The sequence below is a fragment of the Danio rerio genome, chromosome 15 (assembly GCF_049306965.1).
Source record: "Danio rerio strain Tuebingen ecotype United States chromosome 15, GRCz12tu, whole genome shotgun sequence".
In the NCBI taxonomy this organism is placed as follows: Eukaryota; Metazoa; Chordata; class Actinopteri; order Cypriniformes; family Danionidae; genus Danio; species Danio rerio.
In genome coordinates, this window is record NC_133190.1 from 23,364,229 (window position 1) to 23,385,392 (window position 21,164).

General features: G+C 36.5%; 1 protein-coding gene across 10 annotated transcripts in view; it reads right to left on the reverse strand.

Annotated features, from left to right (window-relative positions):
• Nucleotides 1-461: 461 nt before the first annotated feature.
• usp2a (ubiquitin specific peptidase 2a) overlaps nucleotides 462-21,164 on the reverse strand; it is a 38,939-nt gene continuing 18,236 nt past the window's right edge. For 4 of the 10 annotated variants that reach the window (XM_068213538.2, XM_073923010.1, XM_005157515.6 and 1 more), the window contains exons 4-14: nucleotides 9,769-9,819; nucleotides 8,429-8,552; nucleotides 8,223-8,334; nucleotides 7,759-7,869; nucleotides 7,618-7,682; nucleotides 7,382-7,485; nucleotides 7,217-7,294; nucleotides 7,045-7,123; nucleotides 6,766-6,873; nucleotides 6,188-6,308; nucleotides 473-1,642 (exon numbers count right to left, since the gene is read on the reverse strand). In XM_068213538.2, the coding sequence (XP_068069639.1) occupies nucleotides 1,567-1,642; nucleotides 6,188-6,308; nucleotides 6,766-6,873; nucleotides 7,045-7,123; nucleotides 7,217-7,294; nucleotides 7,382-7,485; nucleotides 7,618-7,682; nucleotides 7,759-7,869; nucleotides 8,223-8,334; nucleotides 8,429-8,552; nucleotides 9,769-9,819 (1,029 nt within the window). In that variant the 3' untranslated portion in view covers nucleotides 473-1,566. 10 annotated transcript variants of the gene reach the window in all.

A 21,164-nucleotide genomic window follows, 5' to 3' on the forward strand; every position in this document is an offset into this window, starting at 1 on the left:
AATTCTTTAGATATCTGGACAGGAAACAAGACAAAGCAAAACAAGAAAAGCATTTTATTTTTGCGATTTATTTAATTTCTGTACCAGAATACTGTTGGACTCGCCAGAAAACTATCAAATAGAGCTGTTCAAACCATCCACTGATTATATATTCAACTATATTCTTACTGCAATATTTATCCCAGAAAAATAAAATATCACTATATCAGATTTTTCCAATATCGTGCAGCCCTAATGCCAACACCCTGAACAACATTAATAATAATAATATATAGAAAATCTAAGTATTCCACTTATACCACTAATTCAATTAATACACTAATTCAATTTATACCACTAAATTCCCTTCCTTGTGTTGTTAAAAATAACAAAAATACAACCTGATAATTGCTTGCAAACTAGCTCCTTTATAAACATTTGTTTTTGTCATATTTTGGTGAGCAGGTGAAATGAACACCACATTTTCCAAATGTCAAAAATTAAATACTCTTTTTAATTCATTTAACAGCTCGTATGAAGTGACAAGCAAAGACAAAACACAATCTCATGAGAGGATTGAAACAGCTCATTCTTCTAAAATTTATTGATACATATATATATATATATTTATACTCTGACTGCCACTGTGTGACTCATCACATTATCTCCTGACCTGTAAGCATAATGTTCTCTTACCTCTGTTAAATAAACCGGCAACAGTAATGGGTCATTTGCAGCACCACTGTATATAGTACATTCTCTATATTGCATCATATATAAAAATATACAGATTTTTCTTTTTTTTGCAAAACATTCTTTCCATGTTGTTCAATGGCATGAGATCAAGGATCCATATACTGTCAGCATCACCGTCATCTCTCCTCTTATCTGCATTTCCATTCACAGCATTTCAGAGATCAGTAGCAGCCACACTGAATAAAAGTCACGCCACACGCCGTTCTCTCACCACCACAGACTTTCACAACAAACTCCCGGGACTCGCTCAGGAAGTTGAGAAGAAAGGGAGCATGGAGAAGAGAACAAAGCATATACACTGAAAACATGATGACGGGTGGGGAAGATGATGATGATGGTGGTGAAAGAACAAGCTGTACTGTAACAGTGCACTTCTGTAACTCTGCAGCTGCCCGCTAGGGGGCGCCTCGACTCTCAAGACAAATACTTAAAAAATTAAATCATGAAGAGAATCCAAAACAAAAATCAAGTGAACAAAGTTTGTTTTTATACATGTATAATTGAGGCGTTCTTGATCAAGAGGAAGGCGCATCGGGATGAGAGTTTGGTTGCAGTGCATAGAGAGATCGAGTCTGAGCCGGGTTATTGCCTGATGACGAGCCGCCCTGATATATTCACACACACACACACACATGTACACACACGCGCTCACAAAGGCACCTCTTTAACAATGCTGGAGTGTGAGAGGGCTTTGTTTGCGCTTCCCCTCATGGCCAGCAGAGAGCGATGATCATTCTGCATTACGGCCCAGAGCAAGCAGTGTGTGGTGTGTAATGTGTCTTCAAACCATGGGCTCGAGTCCTGCACTTTATCCCTGTCCACAGTTCGTCCTCAGAGTCCAGCTCGCTCGTAGAACAGCACATAGGCGTCGCTACTGCGAACTTGGCTGGCAGACATTGGCGTGACTCTGGAAAGAGAAAGCGATGATCATTTAAATTTGAGATTTAAGAATGAACCTGATGATAGCACTTATTAAGTATCTAAAGCAGGGCTGCCCAAACTTTTTTTGTATGAAGGGTCACAAACCAAATATCACAAAGGTAAACATGCGAAACTATTTTACATTTGTTGCCATTGGTAAATTCCTAATTTATTTAATAATATTTTAAAATAAATAGAAAACATTGCTTTAAATCATGTTAACTAATGCAGTATAACTTTCAAAATGATAACTTATTGCAATAAAGAACATAAACAATCACATTTACAACACAGTGGAGTTCAATGCTAAATACACAGCAGAATCTGCCTTTGACATGATTTACTCACCAAAGTCTCTGCATTGTTGGGTGACAGTATTTAAACAAAATCTAAATAATTTACACTATTTCATTGAAACAATTATTTTCACTTAGCTTTTAACAATGAAACAAACAAGGGGTTACATTACATTTGAATTGACAATCTCTAAACCAGGGGTCACCAACCTTTTTGAAACTGAGAGCTACTTTTTGGGTAGCTATTAATGTGGAGGGCTACCAGTTTGATACACACTTCTCAAATAAAAACATTGCTTAATTTACTTTTAATAATATAATATTTTTATTATAAAGAATGAATGATATTCATTCATGTAAAGACACTGATCATGGTAATGATTTCTCACAATAGTTGTCAACGATTTAACAAGGTAGGAAACAGAAATATCAACATGCAACACTTTATTTCTAAGTATTTACATCTTCAAATGATCACTTCTACAATATTTTCATTTGCCACTAACAGTTGATCGATTGTGTAACAAATCAACTTTCAGATTTTACTGAATTATCACTAAATCTACAGCATTTTTAACATAGCCGACACTCTTCTAACCATTGCAGTTGCCCCGAGATGGACAAAGGAGAGAAAACACTTATTTCACGCGGCCGCCATTTTAAAACAAGAAAGCGAGGCTGTGGTGGGAAGAAACCCAGAAGTATAGGATCAGCACTGTAAACATTGCAACAACATGCTGTGGACTACAACTACAAACCTCCAGCTGTTGCCACAATTTCAAAATGCAGAAATGGTGTAAACATCACTTTAATATCAGTCAGTTCAGTTTAATTTAAACAATTAAAAGCATGTTAGGCATCAAACAACATCACAATCTCTTTAATTCGCTTAAGTGTCCTCCTATGTTTCAGTTCATGGCTAAACTGAACTGAACTTAAACTCTCTGAAAACTGAACTACACTGTTTCAATTTACTATGATCTTCTATGTGAAGCTGCTTTGACACAATCTACATTGTAAAAGGGCTTTACAAATAAAGGTATATTGAATTGAATTTTTATTTTCACTATTCATTCAGAACGAACCTTCCCGTCACTTGAAAAGCGGTGTAATTATAAATTTGTGTCACTTTCTCTTTGCTGATAAGATAAACAGTATAAAGCAACACTTCCGGATTTCTTCCCACCGCAGCCTCGATTTCGCTGTTTCAAATGGCGGCCGCGGGAAATCAGTCTATGGAGATTACATCCGTTCTAGTCTATAAGCACAGTTTTGCTTTCCTGTTTGAAAATGCTTTGTTTTTCTAATCAAAAAAATGTGTAGCTCTTAATGAGGTTTCGTTTGCTTTTTGGGGGGGGGGTTTTCACCGGTCTTGTGAAAAAAGACAGCAGTTTTCACAAATCTTCTGGACTTTTTTCACGTGTAATACGCTGCCCCATGGGTAGATAGCATGGTAACGTCAGCTTGTGTGACACGTTCTGAAATGTCTCTTAACATTGTGCTGCTTTGCCGTCACCAAATGTAGTAAGAAGAACCCTTCCACCTATTCACTGCGAAAACAATGTGTTTTTTTTTCTGCCATGTTTTCAAATCATCTCCTCCCTGTACTGCACCCGCAACCATTGCTGTGGAGACCAGCTAGTTAAAATCAAATATTTTTTTTAAGTTTTATTTATATATAACTTAATGTTATTTTCAAATTTACACCAATGCAAGTGTAATTTAAAAAGAATAGCTACAAAAAATATTAGATGCAGCTTAAGTGGCACTATGGTAAGCTATTTTCAGAACAGGCCCGCGGGCAGCTCATGTGATCCACACGGGCTACCTGGTGTTGGTGACCCCTGCTCTAAACCATCCCCATGATTCTCCCTCTCTTCTCAGATGGGATAGTGGGCCAAATCAAAGAATCAAAGGGCCCTAGTTTGGGCATCTCTGATTTAAACATAAAATATTGCAGCCAATATTTTAAGCAGCTCCATAAATCATGGCTGACATATATCCTGTTATAATAAATCAAATGCTAGGATTTTGAGAAACATTTACTTGTGCGTTTCTCAATCATCGTATTGCATTGCATGTTTTTTTATGGCAAATTCACATTAAAAGGGATCCCCTCATTTTTGTATGATTGTTTGATGTAGGGTGTTGTGATGAATGCAAAATGGAAATGGCTGTTGGTATCCAAGAATCAATTGTTTGTCATATAGTGTGACAAAGTGATGGAACATTTCCTGACAGAAGGCCTAGTACTAAATGAGAAGATGGTGCTGTTTTCTCAAGGTTTGTTTCCACTCTTGCTTTAGTAATCAGTTGCTAGTTTGCCTTCTCAATGACAACACAACATGAATGATATAATAACATCATATATATATTTAGACTATTTTGACTGCCGAAGCAGACATTCAAAATTTGTTGTGTGAGAGTGTGAAGCTATGCGAGATCTACTGACAATATGCAAATTCTACATTTTTTTTTTTTGTTAGGTTAGAGGAAGTGGTTCAATCTATAGGAATTTATTTGGTTTTTCTTAGTTCTTTGATTGGGCGCCACTCATGTTTTTTCCTCTTCATTGTTTATCAGTATTTGTATATAGCCTCTGCACGTTGTAAAATAATCTTGACTTGGTGGTTATAAACGTCACACTTTATTCTTAGATTAGCAATAAAACAATTTTTTTTCTAAATGTTGCATCCTTATCCCTAGAACTTTCTTAAAAAAAATGTAACAAACAAATACGAAGCAGCTCATTTACAGTAAACAATAACCAATGGTGAAAATACCAGTAGCATTTCCTACAGACTTACACTCATTAGCTACTGTATGTTTCTATCCAAAAATGTGAATTAAATTTATGGGTAAAACTGGAATATTGCATAAAAGACATGAAAATAAAGCAGCGTTTCCATCCAACAAGTCAAAGCGAACAAAATCATCACTACCTGAGTAACTGGTGCCAAATATTAACAGTAAAATTCAAATTTGCTGTGGTAGAAGAAGCTGCATGAATCTTTTTAAATGCATGATGGCATTTGAAGAAGTGAGACGCAGAGCACAGTTGCTTTGGATTCTGGAGGTCATTAATAATATAATAACACTAATACTGAAACGGTTAAGGTGTTTTAGAATGACTACAACAACATTTCAGATGTTGTACAATATGTTCAGCCTGCTGATTTGTCCATTCACACACATTTTTATCATCACATGATCTCTTATAACAAAATCACATGGCTTCTTCAATGTCCATACTGGAATTTGTTCGGTAATAGTGTTTCCATTGCAGTTTAATGCTTATCTTATCGAATAAAATGTTTTAATCCTACTCAGTTATGCGCATATGTTTGTAATGAGCAATTTCAAAATTGATGCGCATCTTGGTTGATGTTTCCATCAACCGTTTTTTTCTGTGCATATCCAAAATGCTGCATAAAAATAGATGGATGGAAATGTAATATATGTGTGACAGTATTTCCCTCTGGAAAAAAAAGAATATTTAAAATAAATATTGCAAACACAGACTGACTGATAGTAAATGCAAAATGGCTCTCTGCCAGACTTTACCCAGTAACGGCTGTAATCAAAGCAGCTCTCAAATGGTACTTGGCTATTAAAGGAAAGACTGAAAACAATACAGAAACTTTTCTGAAGACAACATCTTTTTTTTCCTTTTTAAGACATTTACATTAAAACACTGTAGCTGCATTTTGATTTTGAAACGTGCAGTGCTCATGTTTATTCGACAGTCCAAACTTTTGGAAAATCTATTTGTAGCAGTAAGTTTTGTAGTTTTTATAGTGGACCAACGCAAATAAATAAATGTATGGGATACACTGCAGTAAACTGAATGAATATTGCAAACCTTAAACCATGTTGCATGAGCAATTTAAATACTGTCTTGTAATAAACTTTGTGGAAAAGTGAAACTCCAACTTTTGTAATGGAATGCCTGAGAATGATGTGCTGTCATGTGGTAGTCCTCCACATTGGTCAACATTGTGAATCACCCTTTACATAGTATCGAAATGACTAATATCTGAGAATTATTTAGCTCAGCCAATATAGTAGAAAGTGCTTGTGTGAGACAGAGAGATTAGAGGCATTTTTAAGGAAGAGTGAGTAGGAGGAAGGTGAAGGAGCAAGAGTGAGGAGGAGGATTTGATACAGGAAAAAAACAACCACATCACTTCTCTGAAAGCTAATGTATGCTACATGCATGGAACTAAAGCAAATACCTGGAGTCATTATACGTGTACCATTCCCCATTTTCAGGATTGCAGCAGTATGCTGTGTAGTGGCCTCCCATAGTCGTGCCTGAGTGATTGGACACTGCATACAGATTATACACAGCACTACCTGAAAAAGGAAGAAGATACAGAGACGGTCAAGGAGAAATAAAAAAAAAAGTGTTATTATTTTTTTTTTATCTATTATTTAAAATAACATAAATTATTTAAATAACTTTTAAATAATTTGTTATAAAAGTTATAAAGCCTGAATGCAACACATTTTTAACTAAAAAGTCTTGCTTAAAGTTACTATGAAATGAAAGTTATAACAGATATTTTCTTCCATATTAAGGCTCATATCTCTGTACAACAAATAATCAGAAACAGAAAAAACTAATGCAGGCTGGGTTGACTGAATTTTAATGGTAATAAGTGGTTGGGATTAAGCAGACCCAGCATTTGTCACAAGAAAGAGGTTCAGTTATACTTATTGAAAGAAACAATAGAGATCTCTACTATGATTTAGAGATCTGTACCTTCTTTCTAGAACTGAAATGGAAAACTCTTGTTTTGCCTGTACTCACTGCTTCTGTCAGAGGCAAATTCCCTGAGGTCCAGGTCTTTCATTGGGAAGTTGACAAAAGTAGACAGTTTGCTGGTTCGAATGCGGGCTTCTGAGAAGCGTTTCAGATCTGAACAAGTGAAGCGGTTAAGGAGAAGAGACTGACCACACTGCTGACCTACACCAAACTAAGCCATCAGCACATTCTTGCACACACAAACACCGCCCGCATCTTAAAAGTGCTTACAAACACACCACCAGCGACATCGCAACCAGAGCAGGCGCCACTAATGAAGGATACGAAGAACTAAAATTTTAGGAAACTTCTGAACCGTAAATTTCTTCGTACATCGCCGTCTGGCTTTGCATCTGTAACATGTCTGGAAAAAAGATATAAGAGAGGAACATTAAAACATTTAATACATATCCATTTCTGCATTTTGAAAATGTTAGGAATGAATGAAATGATTTACAGGCTTCTCGTCCCCATCAAGCACGTCTTCTTTTGTAAAGAGCCGCATGCAGTCCATTAGGCTCACCTCTCCATAGCCCTTCTAGGCAGAAGAACACCATTAACACCCACTCATTTCTGCAAATGCCAAAATGAACACTGTAATGTACAAACTAGCTAAACTGACCTTGGCGATAGGTAAGGAAAGATCCCAGAAGGGATCGAACACAGTGGAACAATAACCGCATTCGCTGCAGGTCAGAGAGCTCTTTAGCTGGCCTACGAACAGATCTGAGGACAGACAGACACATAGCGATGTTACACTTAATTAAGAAACACACCGAAAACACTTTCAGCTGTAATGCAGTGCTAATTTAATAGTATATCAATAATACTACAAACACTGGTGTAATGTTTACTTACCTACAATTTTGCTGTCTTCTCTCTCTAAATACTTAGACCACATCTTTTTCCCTTTTTCTTCATCACTAAAAAGAATTAACAAGATCCATAAATCATAAAATCTTGCATATATATGGAGGAAAATAAGTATAGTACACTTACGGCAAGTGGTCAAAATCTTCTGTGTTTCCCCGTGGCCGGACCGTGACCCTGTTTACTTCATTGTGCAAGCCGTCAAGCAGGAACCGTAGAAACTCCTGAGCATCCTGTTGACTGGAGAGATAACATAAACAGCTTAAAGCATAACACAACTACAGCTAGCTATTGACATACGAGACATTATAAGATTTTCATTTACTTACTTATAATTTATGTTTTGGCCATTAACATAAATTAATGCAATAATACTTTATACTACTTGATTCATTCATTTTAACATTATATTGTACAATATTAAATCCAATAATGAGGGAAAAAGTAAAACAACAGTTTGTATAGTTTGTCAAAAAACAACAACATTATTTTACATAATTATGAGAGGGCACATATATATGCAAGGCCTAGTACTGTGACATTACGATGCTTGGACTTCGAGCAGAATAAGATGGACGTAGGATTAGACTTACTTGTAGCCCACAAATCTGGGGGCGTATCTCTGAATCTGTGTTTTGAACTCAGAGGGACTGACAGCTTCACTGCTTGAGGAAGTCCACATTGTCTGGATAAGCTTGGCAAACTCTGAAAGCAGCAAAAAGAGGCTTTCGGTTTACAGAGAGAAAAGCACTGACCGCTGTGAAAGAGGCAAGAGGCGTTTAGTGTTGCTCGCACTCACCTTCCATGAGAGCAGTGTGTGTGCGGTTGTTGTTGTTGAGGTCTCGGCGGTGGGAGTTGTGAAGACAGTAGTCTCGCAGGCTCTGTGTGTTGCTAAGACACTGGAGGATGGAGTTCATAAAACACTATTGAGGGAAAAATAGAGAGAAAGAGAAACGTTTTAATTAATTAGTTACATAAATTCTATAATTAAAGTGTTACTTTTGACAGCCCAAATATAATGTATATTTAAATGCATATAAACATCCCTACAAAAAGGATAGCATGTACACGCTCACTAAGCAGATATTGGAAAGATAGCCACAAAACAAAGTGACACATTAGTCTAGAGTTTTACAGCAGCAGCAGCAGACTTGACTGTGATGTTTAAGAGTTTATTTTTGGACTGTACACACACTGTTGCCTGGCAAAAGCAAGTTTAGTGAGGGCAAGAGCGAAGACACATCATGAAAAATAATCTTGCCAAATGGAAATAGACAGAGGAATGTGAAAGTGATATGAAAACATTCTGCTTCATGCCGTTTGGTTCTATCAACTGCATATCGTGGGATTTGACAGTTTCCATCTATTTCTTGCATGTTGGATGTGTTGCATGTGACCTCTCTATTTATAAACTAAATGACTAAAAAAAGTGAATGAGGAAACTGGCCAATAGTGAAACACTTACAATGATATTTGATCTGATTTATGAAATGATTTGCCCTAGGCGTGCGAACATGCAAATGACAGTTAACACATTCTGAAGGCGTAGTGTGTCATTTCTGTACAACAAGCAGCTCTAAAATCTACAGGTTGATCCAGTCACACAACTGATTGATCCAAAAGTTGACAAGAAAAATCCCATATAAAGTGACAAACTTGACCTTTAAAGTCCCCAAGAAATTAAAACTAGCCATATGATTGTGTTAGCTCATATTGCTAGTTTTGTGGTGAATGATTCATCTGTGTGTGTCATTAAGAAAAAAAAGCTCTTCTAATCTTTAATTGAAATCAGAAAATGCACTTCCTGTATTTTATTTTTCAGTTAAATTATCAGATTTGCGTCTGTCTTCTTGGGTGTGGATATATTAAACCACGGAGCTCCAACTGTCAGTTTTGACAACAAACAGAAATGGTGAGCAGGAGGTGTCTGTTAGATTGTAATAACTCTCCCCAAAACACTTTCCCAATTTTCCTGAATGAAATGCCAACTTTACTACATCTATTCAGCTCACGGTAGAACAAGTCACACCCACTGTTTTGTCATTTAATATTCAGATTTTCTAGAAACTGTGTCACAATACAAACAAAATAAAACTTCTGGTTTATACAGACTTTAAGAACAGCATTAAAAACACTTACTGTATTTCCCAGATTACGAAGCCCGACCAGGCCCTGGGCACTCTTTGAGTTCTAGAAAAAAAAAAAGTAGATGGATGAGATGAAATGTTAGCAAAAGTCAGCTAGTCACATATTTCTAAATCATTTATCTTGTGTCAGAGATTTACACAGTAAACATTTTTCTGTAAAAACACAAGGCATTGAGATGTACGTTTTTGAAAAGTGACATTTATTTTGACTTGACACCGCATCTAAACATGTCTGTCTAGCGTGTGTTCACACAGCAAAACAATGGGAAAAAAGTGCAGTGGAGTGGAAACACACATTCTGTATAGTTGGCCTTTTAAGTTATTTCATATTTAGAAGAGCCAAAAATTGTCCACTGCCAGTTGTGGACAGACAGTCAATGCAGCAAATATGTGTGGCAACCTTCAACACAATCTATGCAGGTATCTTTTTTGGCCTCAGGCAAAACTCAAAATAATAAGTTCTGCCAAGCAGTGTTAAATTTGACTGTCAATGTTCTCATTGGTTCCAGGAAACAGAGATACAAATTTCCATATGATCTGTGTTTTGGTGGAGGTGCTAGAGCGCTGAAGCAGACCGGACAGTAATCTGACACTGTGCTGTTTTGTGTCGTGCCCAAGCACGGGAGGGGAAACGTGATCCGCCCTGTGCTGGAACTCTGACGAACTTACCTGCTGCTGGCCAGGATGTTCATAATGAACAAATTTCTTCCGACCGCCTCGGTGGCACAGCAGTCAATATTTGGGGAACAAACAGTTCATGGCAGTTTATACTGTATCATACTAGAAGTATTTAAATAACTCATTAACTGGGTATTATCTAAATCCATCTTTCCATGGAAAATGCACACTGAACACCCATTTCACAGGAACAGGCTCCCCAGCTACTCTGCAGAGTAATATCAGCCCTGCCAAAAATAGAATCCTTTTACATGGGAAGTCCGCTCATTGGCTGATTTGTCATTGTCACGGCAACACTGATCCCAGCAGCCATCTCTGATGACCACATCATCTTTAAAAGCACTAACCAAGAAACCTTATGAAAACGTGACCATCTAAACATCTGCAAATATGTCCAAATTTATTCTGAGGAATGAACATGATCCTCAGATGGCGAATACATGTCCTGCTGCGTGTCAAGAACACATTTGTGCAAAGTTAAGCTATTTTAAGTTGTTGTGATTCACCATGTCGCAGACATACACTGCTGTGTGAAATGAGACGATACAGTTGTTGTTGCCAAAGCAGCTTGTGGACATTTCTCAATATAGTGGTAGATGTACCCTACAGCTGATAACTTTCTCATTAGTTTACAACACTTTCATTACTTGGAGTCAGGGTGAAAAGTGCCTTCAGAAGCTCTGGATGAACCAGTTAAAGTTGCGAATACCAGCCCTCATCTTGAGCTTGATGATTATATCTCTGTTGAAAAAAAAAATATTTGACACGAATAGGGCTGCACGATATTGGAAAAGTCAGACATTGCGATAATTTGTTTTGCTGCGATATAGATTACGATATGAATATAATTCCTCCAGATGATTTGAATATCTCTATTTGGAGATCGACTGGGGTAATTAAGTCTTTATATATGCAGTAGATCTGCATAAAGTATAATAAATTACACGCATAAATAAATAAACAAGGCTTTATGGTTTTCTGGGGAGTCTATCAGTATTGAATAATCAAATGTAAAATAACAATCATTGTATAAATAATAAAAATTATTAATATCTTTATCTTTTAATCTTTAATAAATTGAATTTTGTGATGTGACTATTGCAGATAGACAAATTGTGATATCGATGCTCAAACGATACATGGACCCTTTTCACAAGCCTGTTATAATGCGTTTAACAGTCTTCAGCTACTTAAATCCTTGAAAGTTTTTAATATTTAGATTTTTTTTAAATGTACGAAAATTTATATGTATTTATGTATGTAGTATATCATCTTTTCTTCAAATTACAAAACACGAATTACAGCTTGTGTGAGGCGTTTCTGATGCAGCGTCTATGAGACAGAAACGTAAATTTAACGTTATTCTCTCCTCTGGCTGCCGTCATCAGTCTTACTTTTTTCCTTTTTCTGTAAGTCTTGATAACATCATCGTGGAGCTTTTCTTTTATTATTTGAGCAAATAGGATTGTAAAAAAAAATTGTTGTATTCTTTCATTTACTGCACTCTAGGTTTTCGTAACTATGATGACTTCCACTTCTGAGAAACCTGGAAATGTGAAAAGGGTTTATTGTTCCCCCCTAGCACCGACTGATATCAAAATGGATTTTTAAAACCTTCCTGTAGCTCAAATTGTAGAACGTGGCACTAACCATGCCAAGATTGTTGATATACCTTCAATTAGATGTAAGAAGCTTTGGAAAAAAAAGCATCTGCCTTATGCATATGTAAACTGTAAATGTTTTTATCCCAGAGATCACACATGGAAAGTGCTGAATATAGTAGAGATTGTTGATTGATAGTAGTTTCCTTGGCCGATTCCAATCTCTGATTTTATCTTGTAAATGTGCACTGCTGATACAGATTATAGTGGACTCTGATTTTCTTTCTAAAAACTATAATTAACGATGATGATAATGATTTTTTATAATAAAAGTTTCCACCAAATTGCATGAACAACATTTAACAAAACAAATAGTTATACATTAAACTATAGTGAGATAAGAAAAATGAAAAAAGAGTTAATGACTGTAAGCATACTCCTCAAACTAAAATATGCAATATTTTCAAAATAATAATAAGCGCAGTGTGTGTAATTAAATAATGATGTTCTTGTCTTATGACCAGCAGAGATGGGAAGTAACAAAGTACAAATACTTTGTTACTGTACATAAGTAGATTTTTCTGGTATCAGTACTTTACTCCACTACTTATTTATCTGACTATTTACTATTACTCCTTACATTTTTACACAAATATCTGTATTTTCTACTCCTTAAATTTTAAAATTGGGCTCGTTACTTTCATTTGAATGTGTTTTGTGGTGCGATCTATGTTATATCTTGTCATCGCGTGCCTTCGTGCTGCAGTGCTCGACTTTTTTAACTTCTGATCACACACCGTATGTAGGCTTGTTTATTAGGCTTACCATGGTAACGGCAGGAATGAGGAACGTGGATGAGACAGAATCAGCGATGTAAACATGACTAATGTTATGATTATTCCAGGTAATAGACTAAAATGTGTTTTGGTCGACCAGATCACAGGTTAACAACACACATTTCTATTCAGATCTGGCATTTAAATGGGGTTTTGTCCACTTCCAACCACACTGTACTGTACTTCTCTGATCTTTAAACCTAATACGGCTAAAAAAAACTCTAAACTAAAACAGGTAGCAGTAATGAATACTTTTTACTTCAGAGCAAATTTCAGGCCGTACTTCTTTACTTTTACTTGAGTACAAAAGTGTGGTGAGTACTTCAACTTTACCAGCATCGTTTTAATGAGTACCTGTACTTCTACTTGAGTAATGGATTTGTGCACTTTTGCCATCTCTAATGACCGGAAATGTAGCAATGTAAGTTGTAGATGCCAAAGAGATTGGGTTTGGCTTGACAATACTATAAGGTCTAGCAGACATATGCTGTTTATAATAATGAAAAGAAAAAAGCTCAACTGATTAGATTGCTTTTGTAGATGTTCATATGGTTGAATGCATTCAAACAGCTAGTGTACAAAAGACCACCTACTCATTATAACATGATCATTATAGAGCATCGCAAACAAATTCATACTTTGCTGCCTTACACACATTTTGCCATCGCAGAAAATGTTGATACCAGGCAGAAACAGGCATTTCACTGCATTAGTTATAAAGTTTTAATATATCCATGTCTTATAAAGTATTTACATAATAACATAATAACATGAGTGCTTTTGCCTTGCGTTATTGATAAAAAGTAGTTTTTTATGTCAAATCCTTCTCTACTATAGTATTTTTCTGTATTCCTCTGGTGGCCGGAGAATGTGTAAGTGGGTCACGGTGTTCTGTTCGGCATACGCCCCGCTAGAGGTGAGGGAAGACTAATCCTGCTTTTATAACAGCTTGCTGTGAGAGGAAAATGTGGAGCAAAAGCCCAGATAAAATGCCTAGACCGGCGGCTTTCAGTCATCCGCATAGACTGACCCACATTATTAATAGTTAAAGAGGTCTGGTACTGTTTAGAGTTCATACTCTGTTTTATGTCAACTTAGTATTCTGTCCTACACTCCCAGCCGAAGAATTACAGCTGAATGTTCGTTTACGTTTTCCATGAAACTATTAGAACACCGAAAACCTGAATTTACCAGGAATACTCAGTCTTCAGTGCCAGACCTTTTCCACAACAGTACAGTTGATACAAAACTTTAACTAGTGCATATAAATCAGATAGGAGCACTAGGTTCTTTTCCATGTACTAAGAACACACACTAATGTCTTGTACAAAGCACTCGGTCAGTCTAGACTGTCCTGTTTCAGAACTGCAAGATAAAGCCACCACTAGTACTTAATGTCCTTCAATCACATACTTGTCACATCACCAGCTAAAAAAGGTGACCAGAGAGAGTGACTCAGAAATGTGCATAGAGAGGATGATTGCGCTGAAGCACGTCACTGCATTGTGAATGTAATAAAAAAATGGGAGGTTAATTATGTATATTTAAATATACACGGTTGTGGTAAATATATCTGAGCACATTCTGTGACAATGAAACTATTTGTGATGCAGGTAATGAAGGCTCAACAGTAAAGCTCGTACACCAGGCTGGTTCTGACCCTGGTGGCATGGGGCGGGACTGAGATTGCTTCCGGCTGCTGGAGGGAGCTCTAATGGGATTTCTGCTCATTACGTAACAATGAATGGCCGTTCTGAACAGCCTTGTGCGTCACGCATGAGCTGCATGCAGGCTGCCACTGACTTGCATTGCTCGGTTGCTTCACGTCAAAGAAACAATGTAGTGTGATATTAAAATATATATGTGCTTACTCGATTAGATTCAATGTAAGATGCTCTAATTGGAATGTACTTTTTATTATGCAATCACTTTTTATTATGCAAATACTTATTCATTAGAATTTTCACTTTATCTTAAAGCAGTACACCAGCACGCAGCAGTCGTTGGTTAAAGTAAGTAAATGCTCAGCAAGAGCAAACGCAAAATGATTCATTTAGCCTTACATAAGCTTTGACCTGTCAGAATACTGATCCCTCACAAAGACTTAGAGCGAGCTTACTGATGTTGGTTTTGTGCAATATTAATGACATCACAGCATGAACTACTTCTTAAGGCTTATTCAATGGGCCTCAAACTGCATTCATGCTTTAACATTTATCCCTTTTATACTACCATAGTCCTTATTTTCCTTAAAGATAAAACAAACAGTAACCACCTTTCATCTGTTGGTTACAGTATGCAAACAGCCACAAGTGTTTAATACATATGAAGTCCTAATTCTTTGCTAGTAAAATCTGTGGATATCAAATATTTATTTATGGCCAACCTTTAATATAATCAATACTGGTTGTATATTTCAGTTTTACAAAAACAAATTGATTGAGGGTGTTTGTTAGTTAGTAGTAAGTAATAAATAAACACTAGCAGCCAACCTAATGAATAGGAATGCTAGTCAACTTGAATACATGCTCATATTTGAACTACAAACCAAGACAGTAGTCAATGACAAACGTTTTCTATTGGTTACAAATAAGAGAATAGTTCAATGTGTGTCATTAACAACGCTGACAATAAAATAAATTAAAAACACAGACTGGTGCGTTTAAATGAATATATGTTAAAGCTATGTATTCATACCTTGGCATGATTAATAAGAAGCCCGACGAATGTGGAGACCAGCATGGAGCCGGACACAGAGTTTTTCCTCCTCATGTCTTGTTTGAGAAGAGAGAGCGCAGTCGCAGGTGGCTCCTCTGGTATTGTCACTGTATATGAATGTCGCATGCTTGGCATAATCAACGAATCCTTCTGTGGTGAATAAACACCAGCATTTAGAAATCAACACTGTGGACGATTGGCATCAAATGCTCCAACGTTCTTTTTTTAATCCAGAATTATCCTTCAAGTTGATCAGGAAACGACCTCTACAGCGGAGCGACGCGACATTGAGGACGAATAAAACATTGCGCCCTGATCTACTCACTATAAACAGCACACTTTCACACAGCAGAAAACGAATAAAGTTGCTGGCGAAGGTATAAAACGAATCCTTCACGAGACGAGCGTGTGTTGAGAAGTGAAGCTGTCAAGCTGGAGGCTGCGCGCGGCTCCATCTCTTTTCACTACTGTCCGTCCCGCCCACACGAGCTCGGCGAGCGGGCATTGCTGCGCGCATCCGACGTCACTGAGGGCAGCAGGTTAAACACGGCACAATGACGGAGATTTACAATAATCGTGTGCCGTCAAGGACATATTAGTCATTTTAAATGGAGCACTTTCAGAAAACCTTTTATGCAGCTAAAAACAGCATACAAGGAATGTTGAAATCGATTTAAAGTGCTCTGTTGTAGTGAAGTGACACCTCAGACGGAGTGGGAAGAAGGACCTTCTTAAAGCCAGTATTTAAAGCTAATAGGCTGTATCTTTTACATGTTAACTTGCATTCCTTTCATCAAGGTATGTTTTAGTGATAAATAAAATGTTTAGTTGTATCTTTTAAACTTTCAAACGATAAGCAAAGGTGGAAAAAGTACTGAAAAATCATCATGCTCAAGTAAAGCACCACTGACAAAAAAAAAAAAAAAAGTAGCGCAAGTTGAGAGTTTTTGGGAAAAAAATAATATACATAACAATCCTAAGTCACTTTAAAAAGTCTGGTACATGAATGTAATGTGTAAGTATGTGTTATATTATTCTGTGATAAGATATGCTTAAAATGTAATTATAACTTAACTCAGGCCAGTAGCCAGGGGGGGTTGGGTGGTTCAAAAGACCCACCCCTCACTGACAAAGGTCCAGAATTTGCCAGAAATCGCCTGTTACATGAGCTCATGAGCTCCTATGCCATCATAAATAGTGAAAATAACCCATTGAAAAAGGTTTTAAGACCAAGTAGAATCCTTTGTTGGCAGTCGCTTCAGTGTGACTTCAGCTAATCAGTTTCAGCAAATGCATACAAGTATTTTCATGCGGTCAACATCCAGCTGTGCAAGAAAACATTCAATCAAACATAAGTGATGTCTCTTTCGCTACTGTGTTGTTTTTAAATAGAGAAAATATTTTACAAACAACTTTTATTTTTATGACCCATGAAAAGGTGTGAAGCACCAAAAGTGACCCATATTAAAATTAATTTGAATACCCCAGGAGTAGTAAGTTTTACACTGTCAAAACTCTTCCTCCTTATACTCTGCAATATAAAAATGTAGTTTACATCAGTGCTGTTTTCTTTTGAGAGTGTTTCTTTGCAAGTTAAATTATTTGCTCTTTATAAACTATAAATTGAAAATGTAAAATTAACTTAGTGTGAAAACACATTAGACTAATATATGCACATTTAAAACAGAGAAATAAGGTTAATGTATTTACATGTGAAACAAAATCTGTGTAACCTAAGGGGCAAAAATCTGTGACAATATGTTAATGCGTAGGTTATGCACTTTGAACCAAAGCTACAAACTACGAGTGGCCAGCCGTTGGCGCAACAAGAAGTCAATACTTGACAAATACATTCACAACCATGAAAGTGTTACTGAACTGAACTTTAATACATGAAGTAACATAATTTCCAATAATTTACTGGCCCTCAACAACAGAATAATAACTATGTTTTCATTTTAACAGTTAATAAGCTGATGCTGTAAGTCACACTACACACATTTGCACTACTGAGCAGCATCATTTTTAATGATCATGTAATTTGGAAGTAAATATGTATCGTCCACAAAGTGCCATAGAAATAATGGACAGCTACAGGCTACATTTTTGAGAGTCGAACAACCCTTGTTTGCTATTTTCTCAGTCTAAAGGACACATAATCAGATCCACTGCCAGACATTTGAAAACAGAACAACTGTCAACAATAGTGAAAGCAACAAAAGTGGGACAATATGTCTAGTCTTTTGGGCTGGGCTCCATTCTCAACTCAGCTCAGTTGTCGTGCCTCACTAAAGTATTAGAGAGAAGCATTAAACTTTGCCTGTAAAAGTGGCAGAGAAATTGGAACAGGGCATGAACCACTAAACACTAAACCCCAAAAGAGACTGAAGCCAGACTGAAGCCATTATGCTCTTAAGAGATGGTGGGCCAAATGTCATCGGCTGCAACCTGGTTCTGGATACACACTATGTGTACATGAATGTCTCCTAAAAGAGATTAAAGTCTCTCATGAAGGCCACACATCCCGTCGCCCTACTACAGAAACTGTCAACATTTTAATTCATAAGATACAGAAATTGCAAGTGACAAAGACCTTTATTGTCGCATTGCATTAAACTTGATTTTGCTCAATTACGTTTCATTTGACACCATGTTGTTCGGTGAATCTATTTTTTATGACAGAGAACTGCTTTTGCTTCCGGCTATGTGTTGTTTATGGCACAATTCACTGAATCTGATTTAAAGTCAAGGAACACTGAAGAATGCTGAGGGTGTTAATCTATGTTTATACAGAAACAGGAAGTTGGGTGTCTGCTATTGAAGTGGCATTTCAGTGAGCCAGAAGGATCACACTGACCTGTGCAAAATTATGACTGAGTCAATGTATATAACAAACAGCTAGTGAAAGCACTTTCTCGACACGCTACTGAGCACAACAAGGGTGAAAACGTAAAGGAAACAAGATGGATTCTACAGTATGCATTTTTTATGGCTCAAATCCAAATTATGTAATGTCCATCAGGGTACAGCTGTCTTTAAAACAATAAAAATGTATAAAAAATGCAACTTTTGAAGTGTACAGAAAACAGGGTCAGAAAAAAAAGGCACATTTAAACTATTATGACTATTGCAAATAATCTGAAAAAGAATGCAGACTACCATCTGGACATGTTGTACATTTCATTTTAAACATTTGCAGTACTTTGCATTCTAATAAAAGCCATTCTTTCTGTTGAGCTTCTGAATGCAGTGGCCAATCAGAGGAGTTTTGTCGCCAATGGAAATGGCTTGAGCACACACGTTCACTCATCAGTTCTGGCCACTCACAATATCTCTTATCTTGAAAATGCTGCAACAATTTAAGAAAATATTCTGACAGCTTTAGTGACTGCATAAACTGTCTTGATATGGAGCAAAAAAAAGAAATCCATCCCTTGAAATCCATTTATAAAAGTTAATTTCTGCTCCTGCTGAAGAGCCTTTCTAAAATGCTGCTGATCTGGTTTAATATGCTGTGTAAACAGCAGCACATTTTGATGCTCTCCTGATAAAAGGCCATGTGATGACTAAAACTGACTGTGTGAAATTCAACACCGCAGTGTGTAAACCACAAATCATCATTTGCCAGCCAGCATCCACACACATATCTCTGAACACAGGAAAACACCAGAGGGACACGCTGTACTCAGAAGGAGAATTCAGTCTTCACTCGCTTTCCTTTTTAAGGACCACATGTGAAGAGAATAAAAAGTTCTGAACTCTTGGCAGTCTCTGAAATACACTGTTGCTGCCAAAAAAGGACACACACACACACAAAAAAAAAGAGTAGGTTGTAGTTAGTAGGGTTGAGCCTCATCAAAACAGATGTCACAGGTTTTATTTATATAAAACACAGGCAGAACATTCTAACAAACCCCCTTATTGCAAAAAAAAAAAAAAAAAAACCTGGAACAATGACCAGGTAGCAGAAAACGTGACAGGAATTATTTACTCCTTGGCACACAGAAGTGCAAAGTCTCAGTTTGAGACAGACTGGCATCATTAATAAAACCGCTGAATTGAAAGAGGCAGACTGTGGTTGGGAGATTGTGTTAATGCTGGCCTAGCCATGCAAAGACTCTCTGTAACATTACACTACCATCGACTGGGAGACCACAAAATAGTTCAACTGTACCCTGAGACAAGGCTAGTCATACACCCTGCGTTTATCTTCACTCTGATCAAACTGATTTGGTCAGCACAAATATTTTAGACAAAAACTGATATATTAGGCCAGAAATTGATACTACATAAGAACACAAAAGCACTGCGGTGGTAACAAACGTCAGTACTCAAGGGGCATATAAACCGTCATATGTACTTGTGCCCCTTCTCTGCATGTGGTAATATTCAATTTTACTAGCTTTAACTACATATAGCTCATGGTTGTCCATTATTCTGGATAAAATAAAGTTGAACAGAATTCTAAAAAAAGTTTGTGCCTTTTTTACCCATTTTGTTTTTTAAATAATAGAAGTCAGGGGTGCCCAAATCTTTTTTTATGAAGGGAAAAAACTAAACTTGATTGGTGTTGGTGGGCCGAAGGTAAATACAGCAAACTGTGAATGAAGTTGTCAATGTAATTTTCTAATTTATTTTTATAATTCCTTAAATAATTTTATAATAAATTTAATTGATGCTATTATTTATTTTAACTGTATTAATAATTATAATTTTTGTAAATATTATAATGAACATCTTATAATAAAAAACATGAAGACTTGCTTGCTAATGTCTTCTGCAATGTCCGCTATGCATCAAGTGACTGCATTTATTCATTTATTTTTTCAGATTTATTCACAACATTTAATTGAAACATTTAATTTCAGTTTGCGTATTTGTACCTCAACAGTTAAAAAAAAAAAGTTAAATTAGAAATGGCAATCTCTGTTAAAGGCATTTCCCCCAAACCTCGCCATCATTCTCCCTCTCTTCCCAGATGGGATGGAGGGCCAAATCAAAGTTACCATGGGCGAACTTTGGTCCTAGTTTGGACATCTCTGACCTAAATAAAATATTTTTTTCTAATATTGGTTGAACACTTTTGTGTGAAAGTTTTTAAAAAGTCTATATTTTTCAATATTATGTGAATATAATTATGAACACTTAACTTTTACATTCAGTATTGTGCAAGATATGCAGGAAAACACAACATAAAAGAATACTTGCACACACTTACTATAGCACCCCTTGTGGCAACATTAGGAAAACACCAGCTAAGATTATAACAGGTTTATTTTGCATGCTATCAATAAAATTAGCCACTTTATGAAACACTACCACTCTGCTTAAATACAAAAATGATAAACAATGGTGTTCTTGTGTTCCCCTGTGGGACAGAAAGAATCATAGAGCATATCCACTAATTCTCTTGCATTCAGCCTGGTTTTAGCATAGCATAAGTGGCCTGGATATCTAGAGCATTACTGTGATATTTAAATTGAGTTGACAAAAGCACTCAGACTTACGCTCGTTAAGCTGATTAGTTGCTGAAATTCTCATGTGTAAACTAATGC